Source organism: Rhineura floridana, chromosome 6, assembly GCF_030035675.1.
Source record: "Rhineura floridana isolate rRhiFlo1 chromosome 6, rRhiFlo1.hap2, whole genome shotgun sequence".
NCBI classification, from domain to species: Eukaryota; Metazoa; Chordata; class Lepidosauria; order Squamata; family Rhineuridae; genus Rhineura; species Rhineura floridana.
Genome location: NC_084485.1, coordinates 105,388,172 through 105,415,338, shown reverse-complemented (window position 1 = coordinate 105,415,338; position 27,167 = coordinate 105,388,172). Strand labels below are relative to the sequence as shown.

The window sequence follows — 27,167 nt, the reverse complement described above, 5'->3', positions numbered from 1 at the left end:
TGCCCGTAATGTTGGTGGTAGGATTCGAATCGGCAGACTTCGCCGCGGAGCCTGGCAGATGGAAGATCCACGGGACGGGGCTTCACACCACTCCTTCCCTGTTTCTAGCGGCGGCGTCATCTCCCTCGAGTTCAAAGCGGGATCCGCTCCATTGTTTCAAGGGCAGGAAGAAAGCCAAACTGCTCGCACTGAGCACCTGCAGAAGGTCGAGCCATCCCGCGTTCTCGCCCGCTTCCGGTGCTCGGAAAGCAGGCAGACCCGCCCCCCTGCCTGGAATTGATCGATGGAGCTGATTCGCCTGCAGGGTCCGCCTCCTTTGCCTTTAAAATGAGCGGCGGCTCGCTCGCTTGCCCACTGTCGCCCGCCGGCTCCAGGCGCACCACGATGGGATGGAGATATATCGCTCCCCGCCCGCTCCTGGTGCCATGGCCGGTCCTTTTGCCTTCCCAGCAGCAAGCAACATGACTTGCTACGAAGGGCGACTCAACTCCACGCCCATGGCTCTCCTGAGCCCCGCCGTGGCCAAGGAGAAGGGCAACGCCAGTTCCGCCCCGGCGGAGTGCGGCTCCGTCTCGGTGGTCTTCCCTCTGACCATGATGATCACGGGCATGGTGGGCAATGGGCTGGCCATGCTGCTGGTGTACCGAGCCTACCACAAGAGGGAGAACCAGCGAAAGAAGTCTTTCTTGCTCTGCATCGGGTCCCTGGCCTTGACGGATCTGACGGGGCAGCTCTTGACCAGCCCTATTGTCATCTCAGTCTATTCTGCGGACAGGAAGTGGCTAGTGGTTGACCCTTCCCTGCACCTGTGCACCTTCTTTGGCTTGAGCATGACTGTCTTTGGGCTCTGCCCCCTCTTCATTGCCAGCGCCATGGCCATCGAGAGGACCTTGGCCATCCGAGCTCCCCACTGGTACTCTGGCCATATGAAGACCAGGGTGACCAAGTCGGTCCTCCTCAGCGTGTGGCTGTCTGTCTTTGCCTTTGCTTTCTTGCCCGTTGTTGGTGTTGGGAAGTACACCCTCCAGTGGCCGGGCACTTGGTGCTTCATCAGCACAAAGGATCGTGAAGGTTCCAGGGTGGGCAATGTCATCTTTGCGTCGACGTTTGCTTTCTTGGGCCTCTTCTCCCTCGCCATCACCGTGGTGTGCAACATGGCGACCATTGTTGCCTTGGTGTGTCGGTGTCAATCCAAAAGCTCAGCATCTCAGCCCAGGAGGCAGTGGGGCAGAATTACCATGGAAACTTTGATCCAGCTACTGGGGATCATGTGTGTTCTCTTTGCCTGCTGGTCCCCACTCTTGGTAGGTTGCCAATCTGTATGTGTGGGTGGGTTAGTGGGTGGGTGTGAACATGTGGGGGTCTGACTGACTTCGCAATAGACTAGGTGACTGCCTTGTCACCCTCTTTGGGGGTGGGGAGAATGAGCTGCACAAAGAGAACTTTAAAAAATATGTGCTCAAAATAAAATATATGCAAACCATTCATTTTGGGTAAATGTAAATCAACCCATAATGTTCCAGTCTGCAGAACCTTTGCCCAAAATTCAGAATATCTGAGAACTAGTATTATAGTTGCAAATTCAGAAGTCAGGGTCCCTTCATGATAGTAACAGCTATGCCCCTCCTTTTTTTGTTACTGGGTAGTGTTATTGCCTTCTGCCACAACAACAGAAGTCACTAGGAGCCAACCATCATGAAAAGGGAGAGTGTTCCCTACTAAGAAGAGTCTTCTCAGAGGCTGACTCACCTCCTTTCACTCTGATTGGCTCCAATCAGCAGGAAAGGACAAGCAAGCATGTTAGAAGACTCTTCTCAGTGGCCAACACACTCCCCTTTCATGTTGATTGGCTGGTAGGATTTTGGAGACATAGGGACTCTGCTGGGACCCTGCTCCCAAAAAAGTAACGAGTGTAAGTTCCCGCCAAGACCTCAGATAAGTACACCCCTGCTGACCACAAAGAGAAGCCAGGAGGAAAAATAAGCAACACAAGGGTATCGAGCTCCTACTTTCTGCCCACTGATGACAGCAGATCACTTCTACCAAATGTTCCAAGTTTTATCTTAATGCTAGAAAGTGAGTGGGCCAAAGAGAGAGAGAGAGAGATCCCATTCTGACAAAGCTTAGCTGGAGCTCATGAGTGGATTTTATGCTACGCACTTTGTGCAGGTATTTCATATGGAAAATTTCTCTCCTACCTTCCAATTTCTTAAAGTCCTTTGAAGAGATGAATACTCTGCATATTCTTGGCTGCACCAGGCTAGAGGTGAACTATAGTTTTAAAGAAAGTTGGAAGTGGCTTGAGAGAGACTGACACACGCGTTTCTTTTGTCCCACTGGTGTTTCTGGTCAAATGGGTTCTTCAGGCATGTGAAGCAATCTAAAAAGCTTTTTCAGCAGAGGTGAATGGAGGATGAATGTACACACCACAAGCATCCTTCTCTCATAGCAAAGCTGCCTTAAACCAGGTCAGGCTACCTGTTCATTTTGCCCAATATTTCCCACTCTGACTGACAGCTGATTTCCGATATCTTTCATATCACTTGCAGCCTGTACCTTTAAAGTGGAAATGGCAGAGATTCTGTTGGGGACTTTCTGTATGCAGAACATATGTTCTACCACTGAGAGCTATCAACTACCTTTAGCTGTCCAGAAAAACAGGAGTGACCCTCTGTTTCTTAGTTCTCTGTATAGAGAGGATAAGACACAGAGAATGTACAGGACTAATTCTAGCTGTTTAAAAAAAGTGTGCATGTTTTCAATCACCCAAGTATAAGAACTCAGAGCTTCAGTTAACATGGAGTACCCGGTTGACTTATAGCCCTTTTGATAAACTAGAAGAACTTGGGGGAGTGTGTGAGTGCCAGGTAGTGACACAGATCAGTTGCCATCCTCTGTGACAGAATCCCTAGGGCAACCTAGAAGTTAAGGTGGTGTGATTGCAGCTGTTTCCTGTAAAAGAAGGGGTGCAGCAACTTCAAGTGTCGCAGGGGTGGAAGAAAGGAGGGGGTACTGAAACCTTCTCCTTATCCCACCCAAATGACAGGCAAAACTGTTATATTCGGACTGGTCTTCGGCTTCATAAATGGACTTGTTATGTTCTGGCCATTTGTAAGTATGCTGCAATTGGTTTAACTGGTTGCTGGGTTTATCAGCTTTACTGATTTTATAGATGTGTTTTATCTATCTTGTTTTCATGCATATGACTCTTTTGTGTTTTACTTTGCACATTATTGCCATTAAGCCACTTTGAGCACCATTTGGTTGAAAGGCAGGATATACATTTGACTGATAATGATCAAATAAAACTACTTAACCCTCAACTCTTATCAACTCCAAACAGGTTATTTTTGGTCTCATAACCTCATCAGGAGAAAAATAGTGTGGGGGAGAGAGAGACACCATGGTCATGCACCGCACTCATGGATTTTAAATCCCCCCTTTATAGAAATCGAGCAGGGGGTTGTACTTGATGGCCTTATAGGCTCCTTCCAATTCTTCTTTTCTATGAAATCAGTGTACACTGCCTGATTCTGATACATGAGTTTGTCGCCATCAGATTTAGTTTGACTGCACTTTAGTTCTACATTAGGCTAGCCAAGCAAATAGATGTTTCAGCCTTGAAGTCTTTCTTTAGTCTGTTTATGCAGTCCAGTAAATATAATCACTGTTAAGCCAAATATTTTTCTCCCCCCCCCCAGTACAGCACAAAGAGAGGGCTGAATTTTCATTGCTTAAACTCCAAAAGGAGTTGTTGCCACCAATGACAGTAGAAAAAGGGAAAAAATAGCTGCTGGGGGATGTTTAGATGAGCAAGAAGAACAAAATGTCACCACTGCTATTCCCTTGCCACTTATGACTAGTAGTGTGTGTTGTATTTATTTGCCTGTATTTATTACTTTGCTAGCTTGCCTTGTCCCGAGATGATCTGGGCAGAAGACATGGTTCTTTCTCCGCCACCCTTTTTAGCTTTATGATGCTGCTGCAGCATAGGTGGGATATAAATGTAAGAAAGTAAATAAATTAATAGAAATAAAGGTTAGGCTGAGACAATGAAGGGGAACCTGTGACTGTCTCAGATGTTGTTGGATTTCAACCCCAGACAGAATGGCCAAGAATGATGGGAGTTGTAGTCCAGCAACATCTGGAGGGCCACAGATTCCCCATCCCTGGACTAAGGGATAGTGACTGGGCCAAGGCTGTTCAGTGAGCCTCATGGATGAGCCCATGTGTACTGAATCCTACTCTGACATTCTTAATCACTACAGCACACTGGTTGTCTTGTTTAGCTTTGTGCATGAAGCCCTACATAGATAGCTGAGTGTACACTTTTGGGTGTAACTAAGGGCAATGATGATCATACCCAGCTTCGCAAAACCTTGTTCTTGTGTAAGCCACCCAGATTTGTGGCAATTACCCCAAGCAGATGTTTGTCAAAGCAGAGAATGGTGAGAAGTGACTTAATCTAAGCTTTCCATTTCCCTTACTGAACAGACTGATAGTGATCTGGCAAATCTACATATGCACAGCCCTAGCTCCCATATCAACCTTGGAGATCAAGCAAACAGCATCCATGCACGCACAGTTTCCATATAGAGATGTCTGCTCTATCTACCGGTGTCTACGTCCACATACCCAATATGTCTAGGGTGATTGTCTGCCTTTGCAGCCAGTTTCTAATCTGAGGTGATGAAGGCTTTCTCACTTATCAAGGAGTTCCTGGTTTGGGAAGATCTTGTGGCAATTGCCTCTTAAACACCTAAGGACAAGTGCGTCACTTTGGGCATATTCCCTTGCCATATAACCAAGTTTTTCATATATAGTTTATGCTGCTGTAATAAGGATTTCTGATAACACATCTGTATTTTATTATGGCAAAAGGTAAAGGTGTCCCCACACTTGTAGTGCGAGTCATTTCCGACTCTTAGGGTGATGTCTTGCGACGTTTACCTGGCAGAACGTATATATGGGGTGGGATTGCCAGTTCCTTCCCCGGCCTTTCTTTACCGCCCAGCATATGCCGGGTACTCATTTTACTGACCACGGAAGGATGGAATGCTGAGTGGACCTCGACCCCTTTTACCGGAGATTCGACTTCCTCCTTCCGTTGGCATACCACTAACTGCTTTTTGTGTCCCTCTTTTTGAGATAAAACCCTTTTGAACTCAGGTAGGCATGGCATATTTAAGGAAACACAAGTGGTATTGATATGCATTTAACAGGCAGCATTTTTTTTAAAAAAAAATGTAAATAGAATCAGATGGGGAGGAAAAATGTAAATAGAATCAGATGGGGAGGAAAAATGTAAATAGAATCAGATGGGGGAGGGGGTGACAATTGTGTGGATCACAGCAGGCATGACAGGGGAGTTAACCCTTTTTTCTCCTGCTGCAATTCTGAGGACAATCTTTCTTCTGAAGATGTGTTTTGCATTGGAAGGAAATCCCCAGCTTCAGAGAAGGGATTTTCATCAAGACTGCTCCAACCCAACAGCTGTTAATCTGGGACTCCAACAGAACACTGACAGTCCTTTGTTGTTGTTGTTGTTATGTGCCTCCAAGTCGACTGCGACTTATGGCGACCCTATGAATCAGCAACCTCCAAGAGCATCTGTCAAGAACCACCCTGTTCAGATCTTGTAAGTTCAGGTCTGTGGCTTCCTTTATGGAATCAATCCATCTCTTGTTTGGCCTTCCTCTTTTTCTACTCCCTTCTGTTTTTCCCAGCATTATTGTCTTTTCTAGTGAATCATGTCTTCTCATGATGTGTCCTTTACCTTAACTCTTATCTGAGCATATGAACCTGAACACTACATAACACACCAAACAACTGAACATTGGGGAAAAGGGGAGGTATGAGAGCAGAGAGAGATAAGGGAGCTGGGAGAGAATAAGGGTTTCTACTGTTTTTATTGTAATAATGTAAAAACCCTGATAAACTATACACAGAAAAAAGGAAGGGTTAAATGTCTCCTCACCGGATTTGATCCCTGCACTCATCTCTCTCTCAGAAGCACACACCCAAACCAAACTGATTCTATTTATATTGTTTTAAAAACAACCCTCCAAGTAAAATGAACAGAGGGGACCCTAGGCTCACACAGAGCTTGGAAGTAATTCATCAGAATTAACGAGTTACTTGTAATTCACTACTTTTATGAGTAATGAATGGGTAACTTCGTTACATTTTGCTGGTAATAGAACGAGGAGTAACTTCATTACTTTTGAGCTGTAACTTTAATGTTTCCAGCGATGTTAGGGGGGGGGAGCAGGGGAAGTCTTCGGCTCCTCTGATTTGTGGATAAAAACAATGTGCTTCCAATTGGGCTTCTGTATGACGAGAGAGGAGGTGAGGAGCGAAACGGGATTGAGAAAACAATTGTTTTAAAAATGGAGTGGGGGAGAAAAGAGCTGGAGAGCAAGGAGGCATTAGTAAAATGGGCATGAAGAACTGGCTGCAGAGGTGAGAGACAACAATGTGTGTGTGTTTGGCGTGCAAAGCTTGTGTGTGTGTGTTTGGTGCGCAAAGCTCCCTCTCTTACCAATGGAGAGAGCAGAGCAGAGCCAAAAGGGCTTCAGGGTGGCAGGCAGAAGTTGCAGCAGAGTCCTAAAGAGCTGCTGCTTTGTTTCCTGCCCTTCCTTTTCCTAACAAGCAGAATGCATCTTCGTCGTGTAAGGAAGATATTCCCTGGAAGCTCTTTTGTGTAAATCCTTCTCCCCATGGCAAAAACAAAGAGTTCCAAACAGGCACTTGTTAAAAATGACTGTATAGCTGACTTACAGTACAATATATACCAGTCTACTCAGAAGTAAGTCTCTGTATGTTTAATGCAGCTTACTCCCAGGTAAATCAAATTGGGTATTGGATTGCACTAATTAGGCAACATGAGGACTGGATGAAGCTGTACCAATTTGCAGGGGGGGAGAGAAAAATATGACCCTTTATAGCACAAAGATGCATCAATCTGGTTAAGGCAAGTAAAATTTGATGCATGTAATACAAGGACTAACCTGCAATTCAATACATGTCTACTCAGAAGTAAGTCCCACTGAGTTTAATGGGATTTACTCTCAGGCAAGTGTGTATTGAGTACACACTTACCTGGGAGTAAGTCCCAGTGAACCCAATAAAGCTTACTTCTGAGTAGACATGTATTGAATTGCAGCCTTAGTTTCCTTTTTCTCCCATTTTAATTCTGCCTTCTGTATCTTCACAACAGCCCTGTGAAGTAGGTTAGGCTGAGAGTTAGGGACTGTCCCAAGTCAATAAATAAGCAAAAACAATGATGAGTAAAAATTTAAAATGTGAAAATGCTCATGCTCAGAGTATTTTTGTTGCTCTTTGTCAATGCTTTGTGTGTGGGTTTTTATGTCTACTGTCTCATAACTTCTTTTTGCCTGAGAATGTCGTATTTCTTACTGTTACAGATATTCTTTTATTAAAAAAAAATGCCCAAATTCTGTGGTATTTATTTTTTAACTTGAGTTCTTTGCATGGTTTAGGGGTGGCATTGCAGGAGATCAGGCTCTTATGGACAGCTGTGGGCAGGTAGAAATTAAATGGAGTAAGCCTTTTTTGTATGGAAATACAATTATGGAGAAAGCTTCACCTGTTAACATTCTATCTGTCAGACATCTTATTACTTGTGTGTACCCCCCTTCCCAGATTTATTTTTGATTTGTGAATGCCATGACCATTGCCATTCCCTCCCCCCGTTTATCTTTGCAACAACCCTGTGAGGTAGCTTAGGCTGAGACAATATATGTACATAAGCAGCAGTTGGTAGTTGTAGTTGGTACAGCATTAATAAAGTATAGTCCCTGAAATGTATTCTGGTAGAGTCCAGTCCTATATATATATGCTCCAAATTAAACCTCATTGGGTTAAATGGATAAGTATATAGGATTGCAGATTAATTTTTACCTCTGAAAGGAACGCACTGTCAGACATAGAATTTAAGAGATATACTTTTCTGGATGTATTTGAAACAGATGGGTAGGTGGGAAGACAGTTGGGTCTTCAACATAGTGCCCTCCAGATGTTGTTGGACTACAACTCCCATCAGTCTCAGATAACATAATGATGCTGAAGTTGGTTCCTAGTTCCCAGTTCCAAGTTCACAGCGACAGTAACTCCAAGCCATAGTTAACATGTCTCTAAACCCCAAAATATATGTACAAAATATATGTACCCCATATCATATGTCGCGGTGATCTGGGGAGTCTCCCCGTCAAGAATAACAACAAATTTATTCAATCAAAATTATCAGGCTTCTGAAATGCTCATAAATGCATAATGATGTCATAAAATCATAAAAAATAAGTAACTGAGTGTTCCCACCCCATAGTCTGTTCTGGGCCAGGACAACTCATACCCCCCAGGGAAGGGGAGGGTGTCTTCTACAAGATGCCAGTGTGTCCTGCCTGGCCCATAGCTTTTGCTGGGTTCAGGGCAGGGATAAGGGCATATATACTGGTTATAACTTTTAAGTCTTTTTTTGATGCTGGTCCGATTTACTTGAAGAATAAACTTTCTCTTCTTGGAGAAGGGGGTCGTACCAGATCATCAGCAGCTAGATCTCTCCTGGTTCCTTCAATTAGAGTGGCTAAACTAGCCGGCACTAGGTCCAAAGCCTTTTCCATTGCAGCTCCCCTATTATGGAATACCCTGCCAGTGGCCATCCGCCTAGCTCCATCACTTCTATGTTTTCGGAAGCAGCTGAAGACCTGGCTTTTTGATTAAGTTGGTGGGGATATCTGTTATAGCCAGTCAGTGTTGGATGTGGATTGGCTGATCAAAATTCATTTTGATATTTACGTTGTTTTATTTATATACTATAATCTGTTTTAGTAGGCTGTAATTTGTATTTTGATATGTATTTCATTTTTGTTGTACGTCGCCTAGAGTGACAGATTTCACCTGCCAGATAGGCGTCTAATAAATTTTAGATAATAATAATAATAATAATATATGTACAACCCAAAGCGACAAAAATATGCAGAAAACAATAAGGAACTGGGGGTGCCCACCCAAAAATCTGCACTGTGCCAGGCAGTAGTATAGTGGCAAATTCAGATGTGCAAGGTCCCTTCATGATAGTATCAGCCACAGCCAGACCCCCCTCTCCCCTTATTTTGCTCCTGGGATGAGAATGAGGTCCTTGTTAATGCCTACTCCCATAACAACTGATGTTCCTAGGAGACGATCAGTATGAAAGGGGAGAGTATTAGCTACTGAAAAGAGTCTTCTCAGTGGGTGACTCACCTCCTTTCACTCTGATTGGCTCCAATCAGCAGGAAATGACAAGGAAGCATATTAGAAGACTCTTCTCAGTGGCTAACACACTCCCCTTTCATGCCAATCAGCTCATATGATGCTGGTGACATAGGGACACTGCTCCCAAAAAAGTAAGGGGCAACTTACTGGACAACTACATCCCTGCTGCCGTGACAAATCACACATCCCAGGAAGGGGGAGGGCCTATAGGTTCTGCTGGGTGCAGGGCACCCATAAGGTCATCTGTGCAGAACTAAAATAATGAAGAGTAAGTAGAGAAAAATATGTAATTTGGGGTGACCACTCCAAAATCTGCTGTGGGCCATGAAACATCATTCACCTGAGCAAAGGAGAGAGTGTCCTCAACGAGATGCCACTGCATCCTGCCCAGAATGGATTTTCTTGTGGACACATGAAACAGATATGTGCATCTATGCACAACAAGCAATGTAGAACGTATATAAGGAACTGCGGATTCCCACCCCAAAACATGCTTTGGCCACTTCAAGTCATACATCCATGCATGCAGGAGAGGGTTCCTACCCAGTTCAGAGCTTCTTTTGTATGTATGCTACAAACAAGGGCATATATGTATTAGAAAAATAGTGAATATGTAGAGGAAAGAAAATCAGAAACGGGAGTGCCCATCCTAAAAGATGATTTGGGGCACCACCTATCATACTTCCATGCATCTGGGAGAGTGTGTTCTATGAGATGCCATCCATGCATACTTTAGAGCAGCCTTTCCCAACCGGTGTGCCTCCAGATGTTGTTGGACCACAACTCCCATCAGCCTCAGCCATTGGCAATGCTGGCTGAGGCTGATGGGAGTTGTGGTCCAACAACATCTGGAGGCACACTGGTTGGGAAAGGCTGCTTTAGAGTATCATCTATGAAATTACATGTTCAAGAAATCATTGTTTGTTGACCCTGCAGCAAGTCCTTCTGTCACCAACATCAATGGCTTTTAAAAATAATAGTAATAATTGAGCTATAACAAAGTAAGTAACAGGGAAGACCAATAATTTTTTTAAAAATCCACATAGATCATAAGCACTGGCCATAAGCACTGGCATAGCATAGAAGACACCCTATCATTTTCTGAGGTGTCTGATTTATCTTGGCCCAGAGAAGATTTTGTGGTGAACACCCCCAAATATTTATTCTTTGCTTTGCTTTTTGTCTCTTTTGGTTGTGCATAGATGCTCTTATACACGCCCTGAATCGAACAGAAACTCTGGGCTAGGTGGGAAGCATTGGCATCTTGTAGAAGATATCCTCCACTTTCCTTGGGTGTATGATTTATCCTGGCCCAGAGCAGATTGTGGGGTGGGCACCCTCAGTTTCTTATTTTTTTCTGCATCTTTTTGTCAATTTTGGTTGTGCAATTTTGGATAGATGCCCTTATCCCTGCCCTGCACCCAGCAAACCTTGTGGGCCAGGTGGGACGTACTGGCATCTTGTAGAGGACACCCTCCTCTTTCCTGGGGTGATTTGTCCTGGCCCAGAGCAGATTTTGTCTGATGTGCTCTTTGAGCATCCTGTTCTTTTGAAACATAACAGAAATGTATTGTAAAAGCAGCATTTCAAGTGAATTATATGTGTGTTGGGGTATCACCATTGCTGGAGGTGGGGTGGGAGGATGTGAGATTCTGTTAATCTTACAGATAAAAAAAAATATTCTACTACCCTCTGTGTGTGTGTTCTTGTTTTCAATGTTGTTTTAGGCTACTTAGATGTGCAGCAGCCAAGGCCAGCACCTTGTAGGCATTTTTTTAAAAGGAACTAAAATGTAATTGTAGTGATTACTTTTGAGTAAAAGTAAAGTAATTAGTTACTTTCAGAGCAATTGTAATTGTAACAGTAACTACTACTTTTTTGGGCCATGTAACTATAACTGTAATTTATTACTTTTTAAAAGTAATCTTCCAGGCTCTGGGCTCACATCTAGATTGGCCCAGGGAGATTCTTGGGTAAATGAGTGGTTTGTAAAGTGAAGAAGTGGCTGAAATAAGCAAGGGGTAATAAATCAGATGATAGCAACAGATGACTTGGACGTATTAAATTTCAGAATAAACGTGCATCACAGAGATTACAAAAAAATTTCCATAGAGCTTCTATAAAATGATTTAAATCTTAGTTGATTAAGCATATGATCTTTTTTGTCAGTTGGCTTTGTGAATGAATTCTGCATACATTTACATATTAAAATGACTCTTTGAAGAAAAGGGTGTGCATTGTTTTTAGATGAGACACACACACGCACACACACACTTGTCACAGCCAGCACCATTTTGCACTTTCCCTCATGGGTGAGCAGGGGTGTAGTCATCTGGGGTTGAGGGGGTTGTAGACCCCTTGCTTTTTTGGGAGCAGGGTTCCAGCCAGAACCCTATATACAAGCTAATCATCATGAAAGGGAAGTGTTACCCACTGAGAAGAGTCCTTGTCAGAGCCTTGGTCATTGCCAATCAGAGTGAGAGCAGGTGAGTCAGCTACTGTACTGAAAATCCTCTTTTCAGTAGCTAACATACACGCTCCCTTTTCATTATGATTGGCTCTTAGGAATGTCTGTCATAGTGTACTGTGGACCCAGAGATGACACAGAGAATAAAGGAGACGATGGACAGTAGAAAGGGAGCGTGGCTGGGTCCCTGCACTTCTGAATTTGCCACTACACTACTGTGGGTGAGAGAAGTGGGGAGGGCTACTTGTTAGTTCTTGTGGGTTTTTTATCTTTGGTCTAAAAAGTTTTAAAAGTTACTCATAGGGTTTTTGATAAATTAATCACATTTGCCAGTTGACCAAACTGTGTTACAACCCTAATTTTCCAAAGGGTTTAGCGTGCAGAACTAATGAATATGATGGAATTGATGTTACTAAACTATTTGCCAACTATTGGATTAGATTTAAGCACTTTTATCAAGCATATTAAATGATGTTTGAAAGATAACTGGAAATGCAGGTGTAGGGGTTTGACATAAGTAGTCTTGGTCTTTTCTTGAAGAAGATCAGAAGGATATCCTATTGAGCGGCAGTGACCAACCTGTGGCCCTCCAGAAGTTGCTGCACTCAGCACTCATCAGCCATGACCACTGGCCAAGCTGGATGAGGCTGATGGAAGTTGTAGCCCAATAATATCTGGAGGGCCACAGGTTCCCCATCTCTGCTAGATAGACTCAAATGGTGTTGGGATTCATTGTGCTGGAAAAGTCTTTTCACTGTATTACTTCTTCATGTAAGGCTTGGAAATCAGCCAGTGTAAGACGTCCTCTAAATATCAGTTTCTGGGAATCTCAAGCGGGGAGAGTGCTGTTGCCATCCATGTTCTGCTTGTGAGCTTTCCATAGACATGTGGTTGGCCACTGTGATAACAGGTTGCTGAACCAAATGGGCCTTTGGTCTGATCCAGCAAGACTCTTCTTATGTTCATTGCCTTGTGGTTAGTATGAATTTTTACACGCTGACATATATTAGGTATGCCAGATATTTGTGCTATGTTCAGATACATAAATACGACAGCCTCCTTTAGGTTCATAACCAAAGAGTGGCTTTGTCCCTTCTGTTACATCCTGGGCCCTAAAAGTGAGACCAGATGCAAATGAAGTACAGAAAAATACAGATCTCAACAGTGACCTGTTCATAAAGAATGTGTAATAGGAACTGAACGATCTATCAATTTCAGTTTGTCATTTTTCCAATCTTAAATTCAGTTCTCTACATTTCTGCAGCAATTTGCATTTTTTTAAAAAAACACTCATTAAATGTTTTCATCATTCTAGTGTGAATTTCTCCTAATGAACACATTTTTGTATGCAGTTTTAACTAATGCATATTTTTGCAAGTGATTTCTTCTAATTTAATGCATTTTTGTATGTTCTCGTCACTAATATATTCATTTTTATGCGCACTTTCCCCTAACATATATTTTTTTGTAAACATTGTTTCATTAGAGAACTGCATCTCAACATTTGAATAAGTGCAAATTTCAGAGGATGTCTGTGTTTTAGTTCTCATATTGTTTCAGAAGTACACATTTGATAAATTTGGCTTTAAATGTGAACTGATCAAATTTCTCCCCAATCCCTAGTACGTAACAACCAAACTTCATGACATGGGTGAGTTAATTATGTTATTATTTATTATTATTTATTACATTTCTATCCTGCCCTTCCTCCCAGAAGGAGCCCAGGGTGGCAAATGAGACAAAACACTAAAAACATCTTAAATCATCTTAAAAACATCTTAATTCCAAAGTTTCGGTGCCACAACATCAAAGGTCCACTTCCCATGTTGTGCAGAATTGACCTCCCGATAAGATGCAGGACGCCCTCACTAGCAGAGTACAGTGATCAACCCCTTACATAGGGGGTAATGTTTTAAAAGTTATTTAAATAGATAAGATGTTTAACAGCCAGTATCCCCCCTCCCCCTGAAATCTGGTCCTTTATCCTACTTGCTTGTAATCATGGCCTATACCCTTGCCTATCATGTGAAATGAGAGGGTCAAAGCATTGATTCTTTTAGTTTGAAGTCTTGAGACTGAAAAAGTTCAGCAGCAGCTGGTGTGGGCAGTACTTAATGGCCTGAAAAACTTGCCTATTGTAGGGTGGTCATATGCCCTACTTTACTGAGTAAAGTAGTCATGAGCCCTCTGTCTGGTTTAAAGAAAAACATCCATACGAATAATTTGTAGGGCCCTTGATGTTGCCAGTCATCAGTAGAAACAGACTGAGCAGCAGACACACAGCTTACCCCTTAAAATGGTTCTGAAAACTAAAAATGGCCATTTGATAATAGATAGTATTTGGTCCCCTTTCAGCATCAATGTGCTAGTTGGAGAAAGAAGCTCCAAATGTGGGCTGCAGGAGGGGTTGCCAATGAGATGCCTGCAGGTTTTTCCTGGGGCTGCAGGATCTCCTTCCCCACCCTTTTCCCTGCTGAAATTAGGCTTGAAAGAAGCTTTTGTAGCCCACAGAATAGATGGTAATGTGCGTGGTTCTCTGGTTTGCATATACACCTTAAGACCTCAAAATGTTTAGCGACCCGTAGGCTACAGTGCTGTGCTTCTTTCTCGCATGCTGCCTTACACAGCTAACTTCATCATAAGATTCATTTTGACATCTGCTGAATCAAAAACAACTTCATACATAGGTAAGCAAAAATTGATAAATTATTGGTCCCTTTGACCGTGGCTCAATGATGGTTCTACGTATTGGTTGCTGTGGTTTGTAAGTGGTAAAATTACTTATACTCACATCACAGGGAGGACCAGAAAATGTAACAAATGTTTTTTTTAATATTTTGGAAGAGGTAACTGTTTAGCTGACATAACTAATAGCATTGCTTGCCCATTTGGAGACCATATCTTTATTTTTAGTATATCTGTGTGTATAGGAAACCTGATCTAACATAATTCACAGGCTTATTTAAGCACAAAATGACAGATTTAGAAAATGAGCATGTAGAAATTATGATGAATAATGGCATTCATTTAAAAGGGACAAGCGGGCTCTTTTATGTATAATAATCAATCAAAATGTCATGCTATTAATTAATATTTTCAAAATATTATTTGAAATGTTTAGTAAATGTCCAAGCCGTCATTTTCTTTGTCAGTATTACCTCCAGTTAGCCACATAGGGTGGAACAAATCTGTCTTGACAACCATTAGAGAACATCTGAAGTCCACCAGCTGGTTCTGTAAACATTAGTTTATCTTGTCCTTTATGTGGTCTATGATATGATTGTTTGCTTTATTTTGCAAAAGAGGAAACTGAGGTTTAGCCAAGTTGCTGAGATGATCTCATAGGAAGTAACAGGAATAGAATACAGTAATTTCTATATTGGGTGGGGGGAAGAGTTTGCATGATCAGGCCAATCACCCATGCTACCTCTCTTGAACGGTAGGTGGGAATGATCTATATGTTGTTGTTGTTGTTGATTTGTGTATGAAATACCAAAAAGATGTAGAATGAATTATTCTCACTATTGTTTTTGTATGCTGTAGTAGCAGTTTCACCTTAAAATGCGAACTTCAAAACAGAGGGTTTAGAATGGGAACACAGGAACTGTCTTGGTCCGCCTAGTTTGTCTACAATGACTGCCTGCATCTCTCCAGGATTTCAGACATGGGCTTTTCCTAGTCCTACCTGGACAAGACAAGGGTTGAATCGGGGACCTTCTGCATACAAAGCAAATGCTCTACCACTGAGTTACAGCCCTTCCCCATTAGGGAAATCACCTAATGTGAGTAGTTTACCACATGGGGCATTTTCTGTGCGATTTTGTTCTAAATTGCCTGCCACAGTGCTAATTACATGTGTGAAATGAGCTTCCATTATCATTCTTCACTCAATAAGCACTGGTATTCTGACCATATTGGATTACCAATTCTGTCAAATCCATGCTATTGCTGTTTATTTTTTCCTAACCAGGTAAGTTTTAGAGAACTGTTCATATATGTATCATAAATTCAGCATGGGAATCCCTGCAGTCCACAATCAAACCTTTCTGTGTTCCGTCCATATCAGATGTGGTTTTCAGTTACCAATACAATAGTGAAGTATTTTGATTTCCTTATAAGTAGCCCCATTCTGTTGTTCAGAGTTCATTTTTCATATTGCTCAATTACCTCAGCTTCCTGCATTATTAATATCAATTGATATAAAAGCTAAACTGCAAGACCAGAATCGTAGAGTTGGAAAGCACTAACTAAAAGGTACGCCCAACTCCATGGATGTGAGGCAGTCTCAAAGAGCACATTTCAGTGTTTTGTGTGCATCACCATTTTTATCTGCTTGACCTTCATATCAAGCCTGAGGGTAGATTAGACTGAGGGCCTGATGGAGTGTTTCACACAAATCTCATTTTTTTAATAGAGATAAGCACTCCAAGAGGGGTCAATGAAATAACTTTTCTCTTTGGAAAACAAAACAAAACCAGTCATGATTTCATTATGTGCATTGGTTTGTACGTAACACTTAAACTCTGATGTTCGTGCAAGGCCAGTGAGTTTCATAATTAAGCAGATATTTGAACTGTGATCTTCCTGATCCAAACCTAACATTCTATCCATTCAATCATACTGGCCTACTGGAAAGAATCATTTATTTGAAAGACTGCAATTGGTTGATATTACTATCTTGCAAACCAAGAACAAGCTGTTACATCCCATTGCGTTTAATGGGATAGTTCTGAACATGCTTAAGAATCTCCCACTGAAATATATGAGACTAACAGCAAAACACTATATATTGTTGTGCGCCTCCCCAATCTCCAAGTGGTGAGATTTCCAGGGTCCCTGTGCTCATCCAGGGTTTGGTTTCCTTTGGGAAGAAGGTCAGCGGAGACTGCGGTGTCTTTATGAAATATGGTTTATTTACACACATTCCAACCTGAGCTTAGGATGGAGGGGTTCAAGGGATCAGCAGTCCAATATCCCGCTTTCCCATCAGTGTTGCAAGAGGCACCCCAAATGCCATGGTGCAGAGAGCCAGTTTCTCTGCCTGCCTCCAGTTCCCAGCAATTCTTCGACACAACTAAAAACACAAGCCTCTCCTAGGTCCCAGGAGGGGGGGGGAGGCTCTCCTGAAAAGTTTCAATGACAAAAGGATCTTCCTGGCCCATTCATCAGTTGCTGCGCAACTGATAGACCCATTATCCTACCTGGCCACTCTATTAGCTTAACGAAAGAGACTCATCTGACCAGCAGAGCAAGTTTCTCATTCCAAGGCACAGGATTCCAAATCAGAGGTTGGAAGGGGACCCACAGGAATCATCCATTCCAACCCCCATACTCATAACAATATCTACTTACATAAAGAGTTATTGAACTCAGTGAGACTTTCCCCAGGTAAATGTCTATTGCACTGCAGCCTTAAAAGTGCGTAACTTTGGTTGGATTGTGCCCTAAAGGCTGCAAGCTAATGGTATTTACCCATATAGGCATAAGAGTAAATAAATCTATCAAAGGATGCATTATTTTATTTAATAATATTTCCTTAATTTTCACTGGTATTTTCAAACACAGATGTCATCTTATCGGTATGCATCTGTAGCTCTGAAAAGCCTGTGAACACCAAGCCATAAAGCACAGAGAAAAAGATGGCTTTTGTCCCATCCTGCAAAAACAGAGTGGATCTCATACATCACAGAAGTATTACTAGTTGATTTATTTGCATTTACTTCTGTAAAGATTAGAAAGGAGAAAACAAGATGATGCAGCTTTTTTTTTTTAAAAAAAGCAAATTAACCACTTTATTTTATATATCCATTCAGGAAAAGAGGAGATATTTATAAGCTGGACATGATGGGCTTTTCAGGCGATAGTGAAGAGGAAGATTTTGGCAAATATTACTAGATAATATTCTCAGTGTGTGAAGCAAATGATCAAATGATCGGAAGAAAAGAAAATATGCAGAGATCTATGAATTCTCTGATTACCAACCTGGCCATGCTGCCTTGAGAACTGCCTTAAACCTTTTTAAAAAAACCAACTACACTGGTTATAGACTTGCACCATTCAATGTACAACAGAATCCTGTGCATGTGTACTTGGCAATAAGTCCCATTGAGCTCATTGCAGCCATGTTCTCAAAGAACTCAAATGTGAAATTGCTGATCTGCTAACTAAAATATGTAACTTGTCCCTTGGGTCCTCCTCCGTGCCTGAGGACTGGAAAGTGGCAAATGTAACGCCAAACTTCAAAAAGGGATCCAGAGGGGATCCCGGAAATTATAGGCCAGTTAGCTTAACTTCTGTCCCTGGAAAACTGGTAGAAAGTATTATTAAAGCTAGATTAACTAAGCACATAGAAGAACAAGCCTTGCTGAAGCAGAGCCAGCATGGCCTCTGCAAGGGAAAGTCCTGTCTCAGTAACCTATTAGAATTCTTTGAGAGTGTCAACAAGCATATAGATAGAGGTGATCCAGTGGACATAGTGTACTTAGACTTTCAAAAAGCGTTTGACAAGGTACCTCACCAAAGGCTTCTGAGGAAGCTTAGCAGTCATGGAATAAGAGGACAGGTCCTCTTGTGGATAAGAAATTGGTTAAGAAGCAGAAAGCAGAGAGTAGGAATAAACGGACAGTTCTCCCAATGGAGGGCTGTAGAAAGTGGAGTCCGTCAAGGATCAGTATTGGGACCTGTACTTTTCAACTTGTTCATTAATGACCTAGAATTAGGAGTGAGCAGTGAAGTGGCCAAGTTTTCTGACGACACTAAATTGTTCAGGGTTGTTAAAACAAAAAGGGATTGCGAAGAGCTCCAAAAAGACCTCTCCAAACTGAGTGAATGGGCAGAAAAATGGCAAATGCAATTCAATATAAACAAGTGTAAAATTATGCATATTGGAGCAAAACATCTTAATTTCACATATACGCTCATGGGGTCTGAACTGGCGGTGACCGACCAGGAGAGAGACCTCGGGGTTGTAGTGGACAGCACGATGAAAATGTCGACCCAGTGTGCGGCAGCTGTGAAAAAGGCAAATTCCATGCTAGCGATAATTAGGAAAGGTATTGAAAATAAAACAGCCGATATCATAATGCCATTGTATAAATCTATGGTGCGGCCGCATTTGGAATACTGTGTACAGTTCTGGTCGCCTCATCTCAAAAAGGATATTCTAGAGTTGGAAAAGGTTCAGAAGAGGGCAACCAGAATGATCAAGGGGATGGAGCGACTCCCTTACGAGGAAAGGTTGCGGCATTTGGGGCTTTTTAGTTTAGAGAAAAGGCGGGTCAGAGGAGACATGATAGAAGTGTATAAAATTATGCATGGCATTGAGAAAGTGGATAGAGAAAAGTTCTTCTCCCTCTCTCATAATACTAGAACTCGTGGACATTCAAAGAAGCTGAATGTTGGAAGATTCAGGACAGACAAAAGGAAGTACTTCTTTACTCAGCGCATAGTTAAACTATGGAATTTGCTCCCACAAGATGCAGTAATGGCCACCAGCTTGGATGGCTTTAAAAGAAGATTAGACAAATTCATGGAGGACAGGGCTATCAATGGCTACTAGCTGTGATGGCTGTGCTCTGCCACCCTAGTCAGAGGCAGCATGCTTCTGAAAACCAGTTGCCAGAAGCCTCAGGAGGGGAGAGTGTTCTTGCACTCAGGTCCTGCTTGCGGGCTTCCCCCAGGCACCTGGTTGGAAAGGTACATATATTAGTGAAACTAACATTGAATCTTGACGTAACTCTTTCCTCCCAGAAATCTCTTTGCACCCACTTACATCTCATTGAAACCTAAAGTGGTGCTTATGCAAACAGATGCAATGTGGATAAGACCCTTCCTTCTGAATTACCTTTTGTTCATTTCCTGTGATTGCTGTTTCCTGGATTTTGTGTTAATATTTTATTTTTGTGCTTGTCACAACCTCACTCAGTCAACAGCTGGATGAAATCTATTTGAGGTGAATGTCAGCAAGAAAACAAAAGAGAGAAAGCGCTTTTTCTGATTGTGTGAGGAACAAAACCCAGATGTCTCCTGAGTGGAAATTCCCATAATAACTTGAAGTTATCCCAGTAGCCAATGCTACACTCCCTTCTCACTCTCTGTCTCTCTCTCTGCTGCCTTCAGACTCTGAAAGAGACACAGTCACAAGTGTGCTTCTGATACATTTCTTTTCACATAAAATAATTCTTTACCCCATCAAACCTGAATTCAGTGCCTTCACATATTGAAAAATCATGATGCCTGAAAGCATTTTACCAAACCCAACCCAGGGGAGTAAGCAAGAATTATCTCCACATAATGGATGCCAGAGAGCAAGTGTGGTGTAGTCGGTGTTGGACTATGACCTGGGAGACCAGGGTTCGAATCCCCATACAGCCATGAAGATCACTGGGTGACTTTGGGCCAGTCACTGCCTCTTAGCCTCAGAGGGAGGCAATGGTAAACCCCCTCTGAATACTGCTTACCATGAAAACCCTATTCATAGGGTCGCTCATAAGTTGGAATCAACTTGAAGGCAGTCCATTTTTCAATGGATGCCACCTGAGATGAATGAGACTAGGGAAATGGAAACAAAACTACTATTAATTTGAGTACTGAAATTAATGGGAAAGAGATTAAAATCTCATCCCCCCCCCAATGGGATGGAAAACCTCTGGAGATTATGTGTCCAGTATAGGGAATCCTAGCATTAGCACAGGGGATAGGTAGGATTTGTTACTCTGTCAGTGCTAGGATATGACTCTGGTCTGTTCCTTGCTTAGGAGCCACTTCTGATTTTTTTTTTTTTTTTTTTTGCATAGCTGCTTTTCTGTCCCATACTTGGCCCAGCTGTGTTACTCAAAAGCCAGTACACAGTCTGGACAAAGGCAAAGGGGAGGGCCATGCCACCTCTTGTTTAGCTATGCAACCACATATTTGGGCTTGCAATTCCTTACTGTAAACATCAGCACTCAAATTGTAGGATGATATGTAGGGAAGCTCTTAATGAGATCCCTAATCCTGAGTCCCCCTCCCCAAGTATTGTGCCCTTCATAGCCTTCTAAAAGCTATAGCTAAGGGAACTGTTGTAGTAGGTAAGGTGGCTATGCCCCCTCTGCTCCCTGTAATTTGAACACTGGTAAAATATAGGGAAGAAAACCTCCTTTCAACCAGAACTGGCACAGACTTATGCTTAACCTGTAATAGTTATTTGTACCACTCAGGGCTTATCCAAACGGAGCGGGATAATCCACGGTTTCCATATTCGGTTTGTCATCTGATAGTCCTCACTTTGCCTTTTAGTTTGTTCTTTCCCAATTAAAAAAAATGCTTTTTTGCACCCGCACACGCAGCGGTAAGACCCCTACATTCTTTTCGCTTTTTCCAAGCTCCGTCTCTAAAACCTCCGCCTATCAACCAATTGGTCAGCAAAAATATTACATATGCTCCTCTCCCCCTTTGCAACGAAGCACAATATGGCTGTAAAGGAGTTCTTGCCTGGGAAGGAAAGGCTGCTGGTCGGTTTCATGCCTGCCTTTCCACAGAGAATGAAATTGACAAAGCTTTCGGAGCAGGCTTGAAACCGACCAGAAGCCCTTTTCTTGTGTGCATTTGCGATATTACACTTAAACGAATGTATGCTTTTCTGCCTTTATTGATATTTGAGATACACACGCTGGCAATGCACTTATTTCTCCAAAAAAGCAAGAAACGTGTCACCACCCCCCTTCTACCTTTCCTTCCCACGGAGAATGAAATTGACAAAGCTTTCCGGAGCAGGCTTGAAACCGACCAGTAGCCCTTTTATTGTTTGCATTTGCGATATTACACTTAAACGAATGTATGCTTTTCTGATTTGAAGCAAAACCCCCAGCAAATAGAATGAAATTGACAAGGCTTTCGGACGCAGGCTGAAACTGACCATCCCCCCTTTTTCACTTGCTGTGCATTGCAGATCTCACCCAGAGCGGCCGCCCAGTGTGCAGGCTGGCAAAAAATAAAATGCATCTGCGCAGTAGTTACAGACAGCCCCCCAACACCCCACCATTGCGATGATTGCTTCAATTTTCCCAGGCTTATTCTCGCACATGCGCAAAAGTGCAGATACGTGATTGGCTGGAATGAGGAGAAGGGGCAAGGGGAAACGCCCAAGAACCGCCCATCAGCTGTAAAGTCCGCAGTATTGCATCCTAACTCCTGAAGGCACAGCGGATGATTCCCGATTTTAAACAGCAAATTGCATTTTTGCCGGTATTGCAAGGAGCAGATTTAACCCGTGAAAATGCGTAACAGCGCAAGACGTCATTTGGATGACCGAAAAATAATGAACGCACATAGCGGGCGTGTCACACATTTTGCAGTCGTCTGGATGAGCCCTCAGCTTAAGCTGATCCACACAATAAGGGCGGCTGGCATCATAGCTCATTATTTCCATGTGTTTAATCTCTCTCTCACCCTCCCACTTTCAAGTGTCACTGCTTCAGCTCCGAGTTTGTATGCACCAATTTTTTAATGTGCAAATATACCTGCTTTGTTTAAATTTGGAAGGGGAAGACACTATGAGGTCCAATAGAAACTTTCCTCCTCTCTAACTAGATTGAGCTCATGCACCCAGGCACTGCTTAGTCCCAGAATCATGATCAACATCTAAAGGAAGGGGAAGGACTTCGTACCTTTCCTGGATTCAGCCCAGGATTACCAAATAATGGACCTAATGGATTCTTAAACAAGCCCAAATTATAATAAATTTTCTCATTCTTAGTCTCTTTCTTCCCTCTTGCCCCAGAGCTCACTTTTCCAAAAAAGGATATGAATAGTTCTGTTGCTATTCCCAACTGCATCTAATCTCAACATATTTCCTATCTTACAAAGCGCTGGCACTTTTAGAAAAGAGATCTATGATTGACCTGCAGAGAACAATGTATAGTAACCATGCTATGCAGAGCACAAACGGAAGTGGTAGTAGTCCTCTCAAGACTTAGTAGCAATATACAATGATTTAAACGTTTTTGAGCCTTTAGGCCACACAGTGGTGCCATATTTTCACAACTTTAAATCCCTGAGAAGTATAAATTATCTTGTCTTTTGAAATGTAACATAAGAATCTTTCTGTTTATTCATTGCAGCTGCTTCACAATTCAGGTGATATATTTTAGAAGGTGTTTCAGCAAATTGTATTTTATAATTAAATTGAGTACTTCAGAAATTAACACCCTTTCTGTTGTCTTATTTAGATCTAACAATTTTACTGTTGCCTGCTCTCTATATAAGCAAGAGAGTAGAGATTGAGCAGACTAAAAAAAGTATGCATTTGCTGTAGAAACATTTGATCGTGTCTAAGTGAGTTGCTTTGAACTGACCTATTTCATTAACAGATTAATTTTAGGATAGATATACATCCCAAAATGATTGGGTTTAGTTGAAGATCTAACCATAATTCATTTACTGTCTCATATTCAAATTGTTTAGTAGATGGTCTGATGAGATCTGGCTATCTAAGTAACGTATCATTTTGAATAAAGGGGCCATTTCCACTAACTTGGGGGCGGGAGAACCTTTGCATATAGAGTATCCTCCCCTTTTCCAATGGGTTGACAGTGAGGGTGAAGCCAATGGGCATGGCTGTGCTCTCACACTCTGTACAATGGAATGATATAGTGCAGAACAGCCAAACAATAAGGCTAATATCAGCTGGGTCTCTAGAGAGATCTTTTAATAGAAATAATCTTCATAATTTTCAGCCAGACTCAAGGTAGAGACACTTACTGTTGTGCCAGTTCCAGTGCATCTCCACCTCTCTCTTCTGAAAATGGGGACACACAAAGCTAGTCAAGCTCTGCCCCTTTTTACTCTTAAAACTCTGCCCCTTTTTACTCTAAAACCTGGTTTTTAAAATTTAGGTTCAGGCAGATTTTGCAATTGATTGGTAGATGCACCCGTTGCCCTGCAGGTGTGGCCAATGGAATGCTTTGCTGTATGCTGAAGCAACGACAGTGATTGGCCCAACACTTTGCTCTGGGTGGTCCTGAAAGGTCTGAAGTCAGCAGTGGGGAAGGGAGGTGTGTCCATCAAAGGGCAGAGTCAATTCATAACGCTGCCAGAAAAACAATTCTTGCTGCTTTTGAAGCGATTAGCATGCCCACAACCTCAGTGTTGTTTGCAGAGTGGTCATTCCAATTTTTTTTAGTGAATCCAAGTGGTTTTCATCCCATGTTAGTTAAAATTCAGATTTAATATGTTCATTGTAAAAATATACTGCTTTGGGGGCATAACCATTGAACTACAAGTGAATTTTAGATACTCTATATGAGCTCTTGAAATATTGTTTTTATTTTACTATTTAATTATAGAAAATACTTTGTTACAGAACCTGATGGACCTTAAAACTGGCAAATTATCAAGTACCTTTTAAATGACACCAAAATATAAGGCAGCTATGTTTTTATAGAGAGAGATTAGCAAGGGGGAAAACAGAAAAAGAATGCCAGCTAATCCAGGGAAAAATAAATATCTTGTTGCCTTTCATCAGAAAGTACCCCATGTTTGTCTGAGTGGTATAAAATAGAGTCGAATTGCTGAGTTGTTGTAAATGTTGATAACATTTTATGGTTATTATGTGAGGAAATAGACGTACAACAGAGGCACAGAATGGTGGTTTTGTTCATTCTTCAGTCGCTTATGACTTAGAAGTGATGGAAAATTACAGTATCCAATGTTACTCCTACTCAAAGTAGACTCAGTCAAACAAAGGGGCATTGCCAATTTAGGTCCATTAATTTTAGTGGATCTACAATCCCTGAAATACAGCAAAGTTGTTGCTCATTAATTCAGCTTGGTTTCAAAGGTAACGCTGCCAACTTGTCAGGAAAAAAATCTTGTTTTGGTTCATGCTGGAAACAGATATGTATTTCAGAGTTGATGGTAATATGACAGAGAAAGGGTGTGCACACTCATCCCATGACTGTCTTATGTTTGCCTGTTTCTGTAGTGCTTCAGAAACCTGCAAAAACTTACAGAGAAATCTCAGCTTCTAACAGAGATGACGACGGGACAAAAAAATAGGCATGTTTACATTGGGGAAAACAATGCTTCTGTCATAATCCCGTCAACTCTCTTTAAAAAATGCCGTGTGTCTCAAGAATTGTGATGGAAAGGCATGGAGGAAACTATATCTTCCTTAGGAGACATCTTGACATAAATAAAATTAAATGCACAGGTAACAGTTTTGGGTCCATAAATGCAAACTTCAGGAATGAGGACTGGAACATACAGACCAGCTCAAGCAAGTAGTGGAGCAAGCTAAGCCACAGTAACTTCAGGGAATGTGATCAAGTTACTTTAATATTATTGGCTATGGTTTTATGTAAAGGAATATCTCTCAATGATTAATTCTCTCTCTGTTGCACTAATTTTTCCCTCTTGTTTTCTTAGATTATGATGTTAAAGGTGACGTTCAACCACACATCTGTGGATCATTGCAGAGAATCCTGCAACCCAACCCAAAGCACAGAACTGCAGACAGAGTGTAATTTCTTCTTAACCGCTATCCGCTTGGCATCACTGAATCAGATCTTGGACCCATGGGTTTACCTGCTGCTTAGGAAGATCCTCCTGCGAAAGTTTTGCCAGGTAGCAAATGCCATCTCCTGCCGCTCTCAGGAAGGGTGGAAAGGGCGGCACATCATGTTATCAGACAAAATCAGACACACAACAGCTTGAAGCAGCTTGCATGTCAACAGCTTTCCTTGCAGCATCTTTTAACTTACTGTGAATTTGGGCATACAAGTTATGCCCATTTCCCTCTGTAATTTAATTGCAAGGAAGTAATATATTCAGTGGACTTTAAATGGCTGATTGTTATATTTTCATTGTCTGCCAGAAACTGTTAATTTATAATGAAATTAAAGTGCTATAACTAAGAAACATACAAGTCCAGTGTCTTTTAAAATTCATAGTTAAGAATGCAACTTTTTGTGTGTATGCCAAAGACACCCTAGGGATTGCAACTGCAAAAATTGAAACTGTGAATGTTGATTCAATGGTAAATAAGTTATTGAAGACTGTACATTAGTTTGACTCTAAAATTATTGCCTGATATTTCCTTTTGTTTCCAGCCTTCTTTTTTACATACCAGTTTAACGGAAAAGGAACAATTATCACTTTTCATGTTGATTCCAGAAGTGAGGGATGGGGTGGGGATTGAAGAATCAAAAATGCTATCGTGTATTAATGGTTTGGCTGCTTTCCTTAAAGTTGTGAAGGTAGCAAGAGACCTGTAAAATGCATGGAGTAACCACAATAATTATTCATTCATCTTCAATAAACACTAAAGGTCTTTTCCAAATGATAATTTGTTACTTGTATATTCTCATTTGTTCATGCAAATTGCTCTTGTAATTTGGTTGTTCAAGAGGATGCATGTGTATCATCAGCAAATTTGGCCACTTCAGTGCTCACCCCTAACTCTAGATCGTTTATGAACATGGAAGAAGACACTCACAGGGTTTAGTGGAATCTCAGTAGAACCCTCCCTTCCTCTACTCATCTGGGAGTGCGTAGTGTTGGGCACCCAGTAACAGACACTGCCATTTCCTTCAGTCATCTGGCTGTCTTCTTCTTCACTGGAGCCATGCTCACATGCTACTTGTACTTGCATTGCCACGTTTTGACAGTATGTCCTCCCAGTCTAGGGCTCCCCCTCCTGGGGAGGGAGGAGAGAGGAACAGGAATTAATAGAGCTCTATGGAGATCCCTCTCCATGAATGCATGGGTTTTGTCCACATGTTACAATTGGATATAAATTGATACACGTAATTCACATACTTATTATAACAGCAAGAAAACAGACTTCTTTCTGCACAATGTGAGGTTATGTATCTATTTAAATTGTAGCCTTGTAACAAACTGTTATTAGAAATTACATCCTATGCCTTGGCTAACTGGCAAAACATCCCAGTGATTATTGTGACCATGCTGGGCAGTTTTATGGACAATTTCTCTTGTTAACTTTGAATGTGCTGGAAATAACCTGCTCAGGGTGCAATAAGTGTTATGGGAATGTCAAACATAGACAGTTTATTTTATTTTTCAAAAGACAATTATTGCTTTTCTTTTTTTAAAATGTTACGTAAGCTTATATCTGTGAAATTGCTTCAGCAACACTTTTTAACAGCTATTTCCCATTGTACAAGTGTTGGGCTGTTTCTTCTAACTTGAAGGCTTAAATAATAAAGTTTTCTATTTACAAATGACCTTCAACAGTAATTGAGAAGTTGCACCATAAAAGAAAAACTTTCCTTTTCAAGTGACTTTCAGTATGTTGATGTTATTCAGCATCTACTTCATGATTCATTATGAGTAACAAGTTGAAATCTAAGCCAAGAAAGAATGCTTTTCAAAAACAAAACTTTTTGACCTAGACACTAGATTATAGAAAACTTTTAGACTGGGA

The 27,167-nt window shown here is 41.7% G+C and overlaps 1 protein-coding gene across 2 annotated transcripts; it reads left to right on the top strand.

Moving 5' to 3' along the window:
* Positions 1-235: 235 nt before the first annotated feature.
* PTGER3 (prostaglandin E receptor 3) lies at positions 236-26,967 on the top strand. Of its 2 annotated transcripts, none has more exons than XM_061633420.1 (2): positions 236-1,304; positions 25,148-26,967. In XM_061633420.1, exons 1-2 carry the CDS (start codon positions 390-392, stop codon positions 25,433-25,435), a joined length of 1,203 nt encoding a protein of 400 aa, XP_061489404.1. In that variant the 5' UTR covers positions 236-389; the 3' UTR covers positions 25,436-26,967. The 2 variants fall into 2 exon arrangements, 1 of the variants encoding a protein (XP_061489404.1); XR_009763576.1 differs by lacking the exon at positions 236-1,304 and adding an exon at positions 6,260-6,462 and having other exon boundaries at positions 25,148-25,235.
* The last annotated feature ends 200 nt before the right edge of the window (positions 26,968-27,167 follow it).

Excerpts from the sequence above, each read along its gene's own strand:
- PTGER3 (XM_061633420.1), top strand. The coding sequence starts at position 390 with ATGGAGATATATCGCTCCCCGCCCGCTCCTGGTGCCATGGCCGGTCCT. Across the intron at positions 1,305-25,147 it reads CCTGCTGGTCCCCACTCTTG|ATTATGATGTTAAAGGTGAC; the intron begins GTAGGTTGCCAA and ends TTGTTTTCTTAG.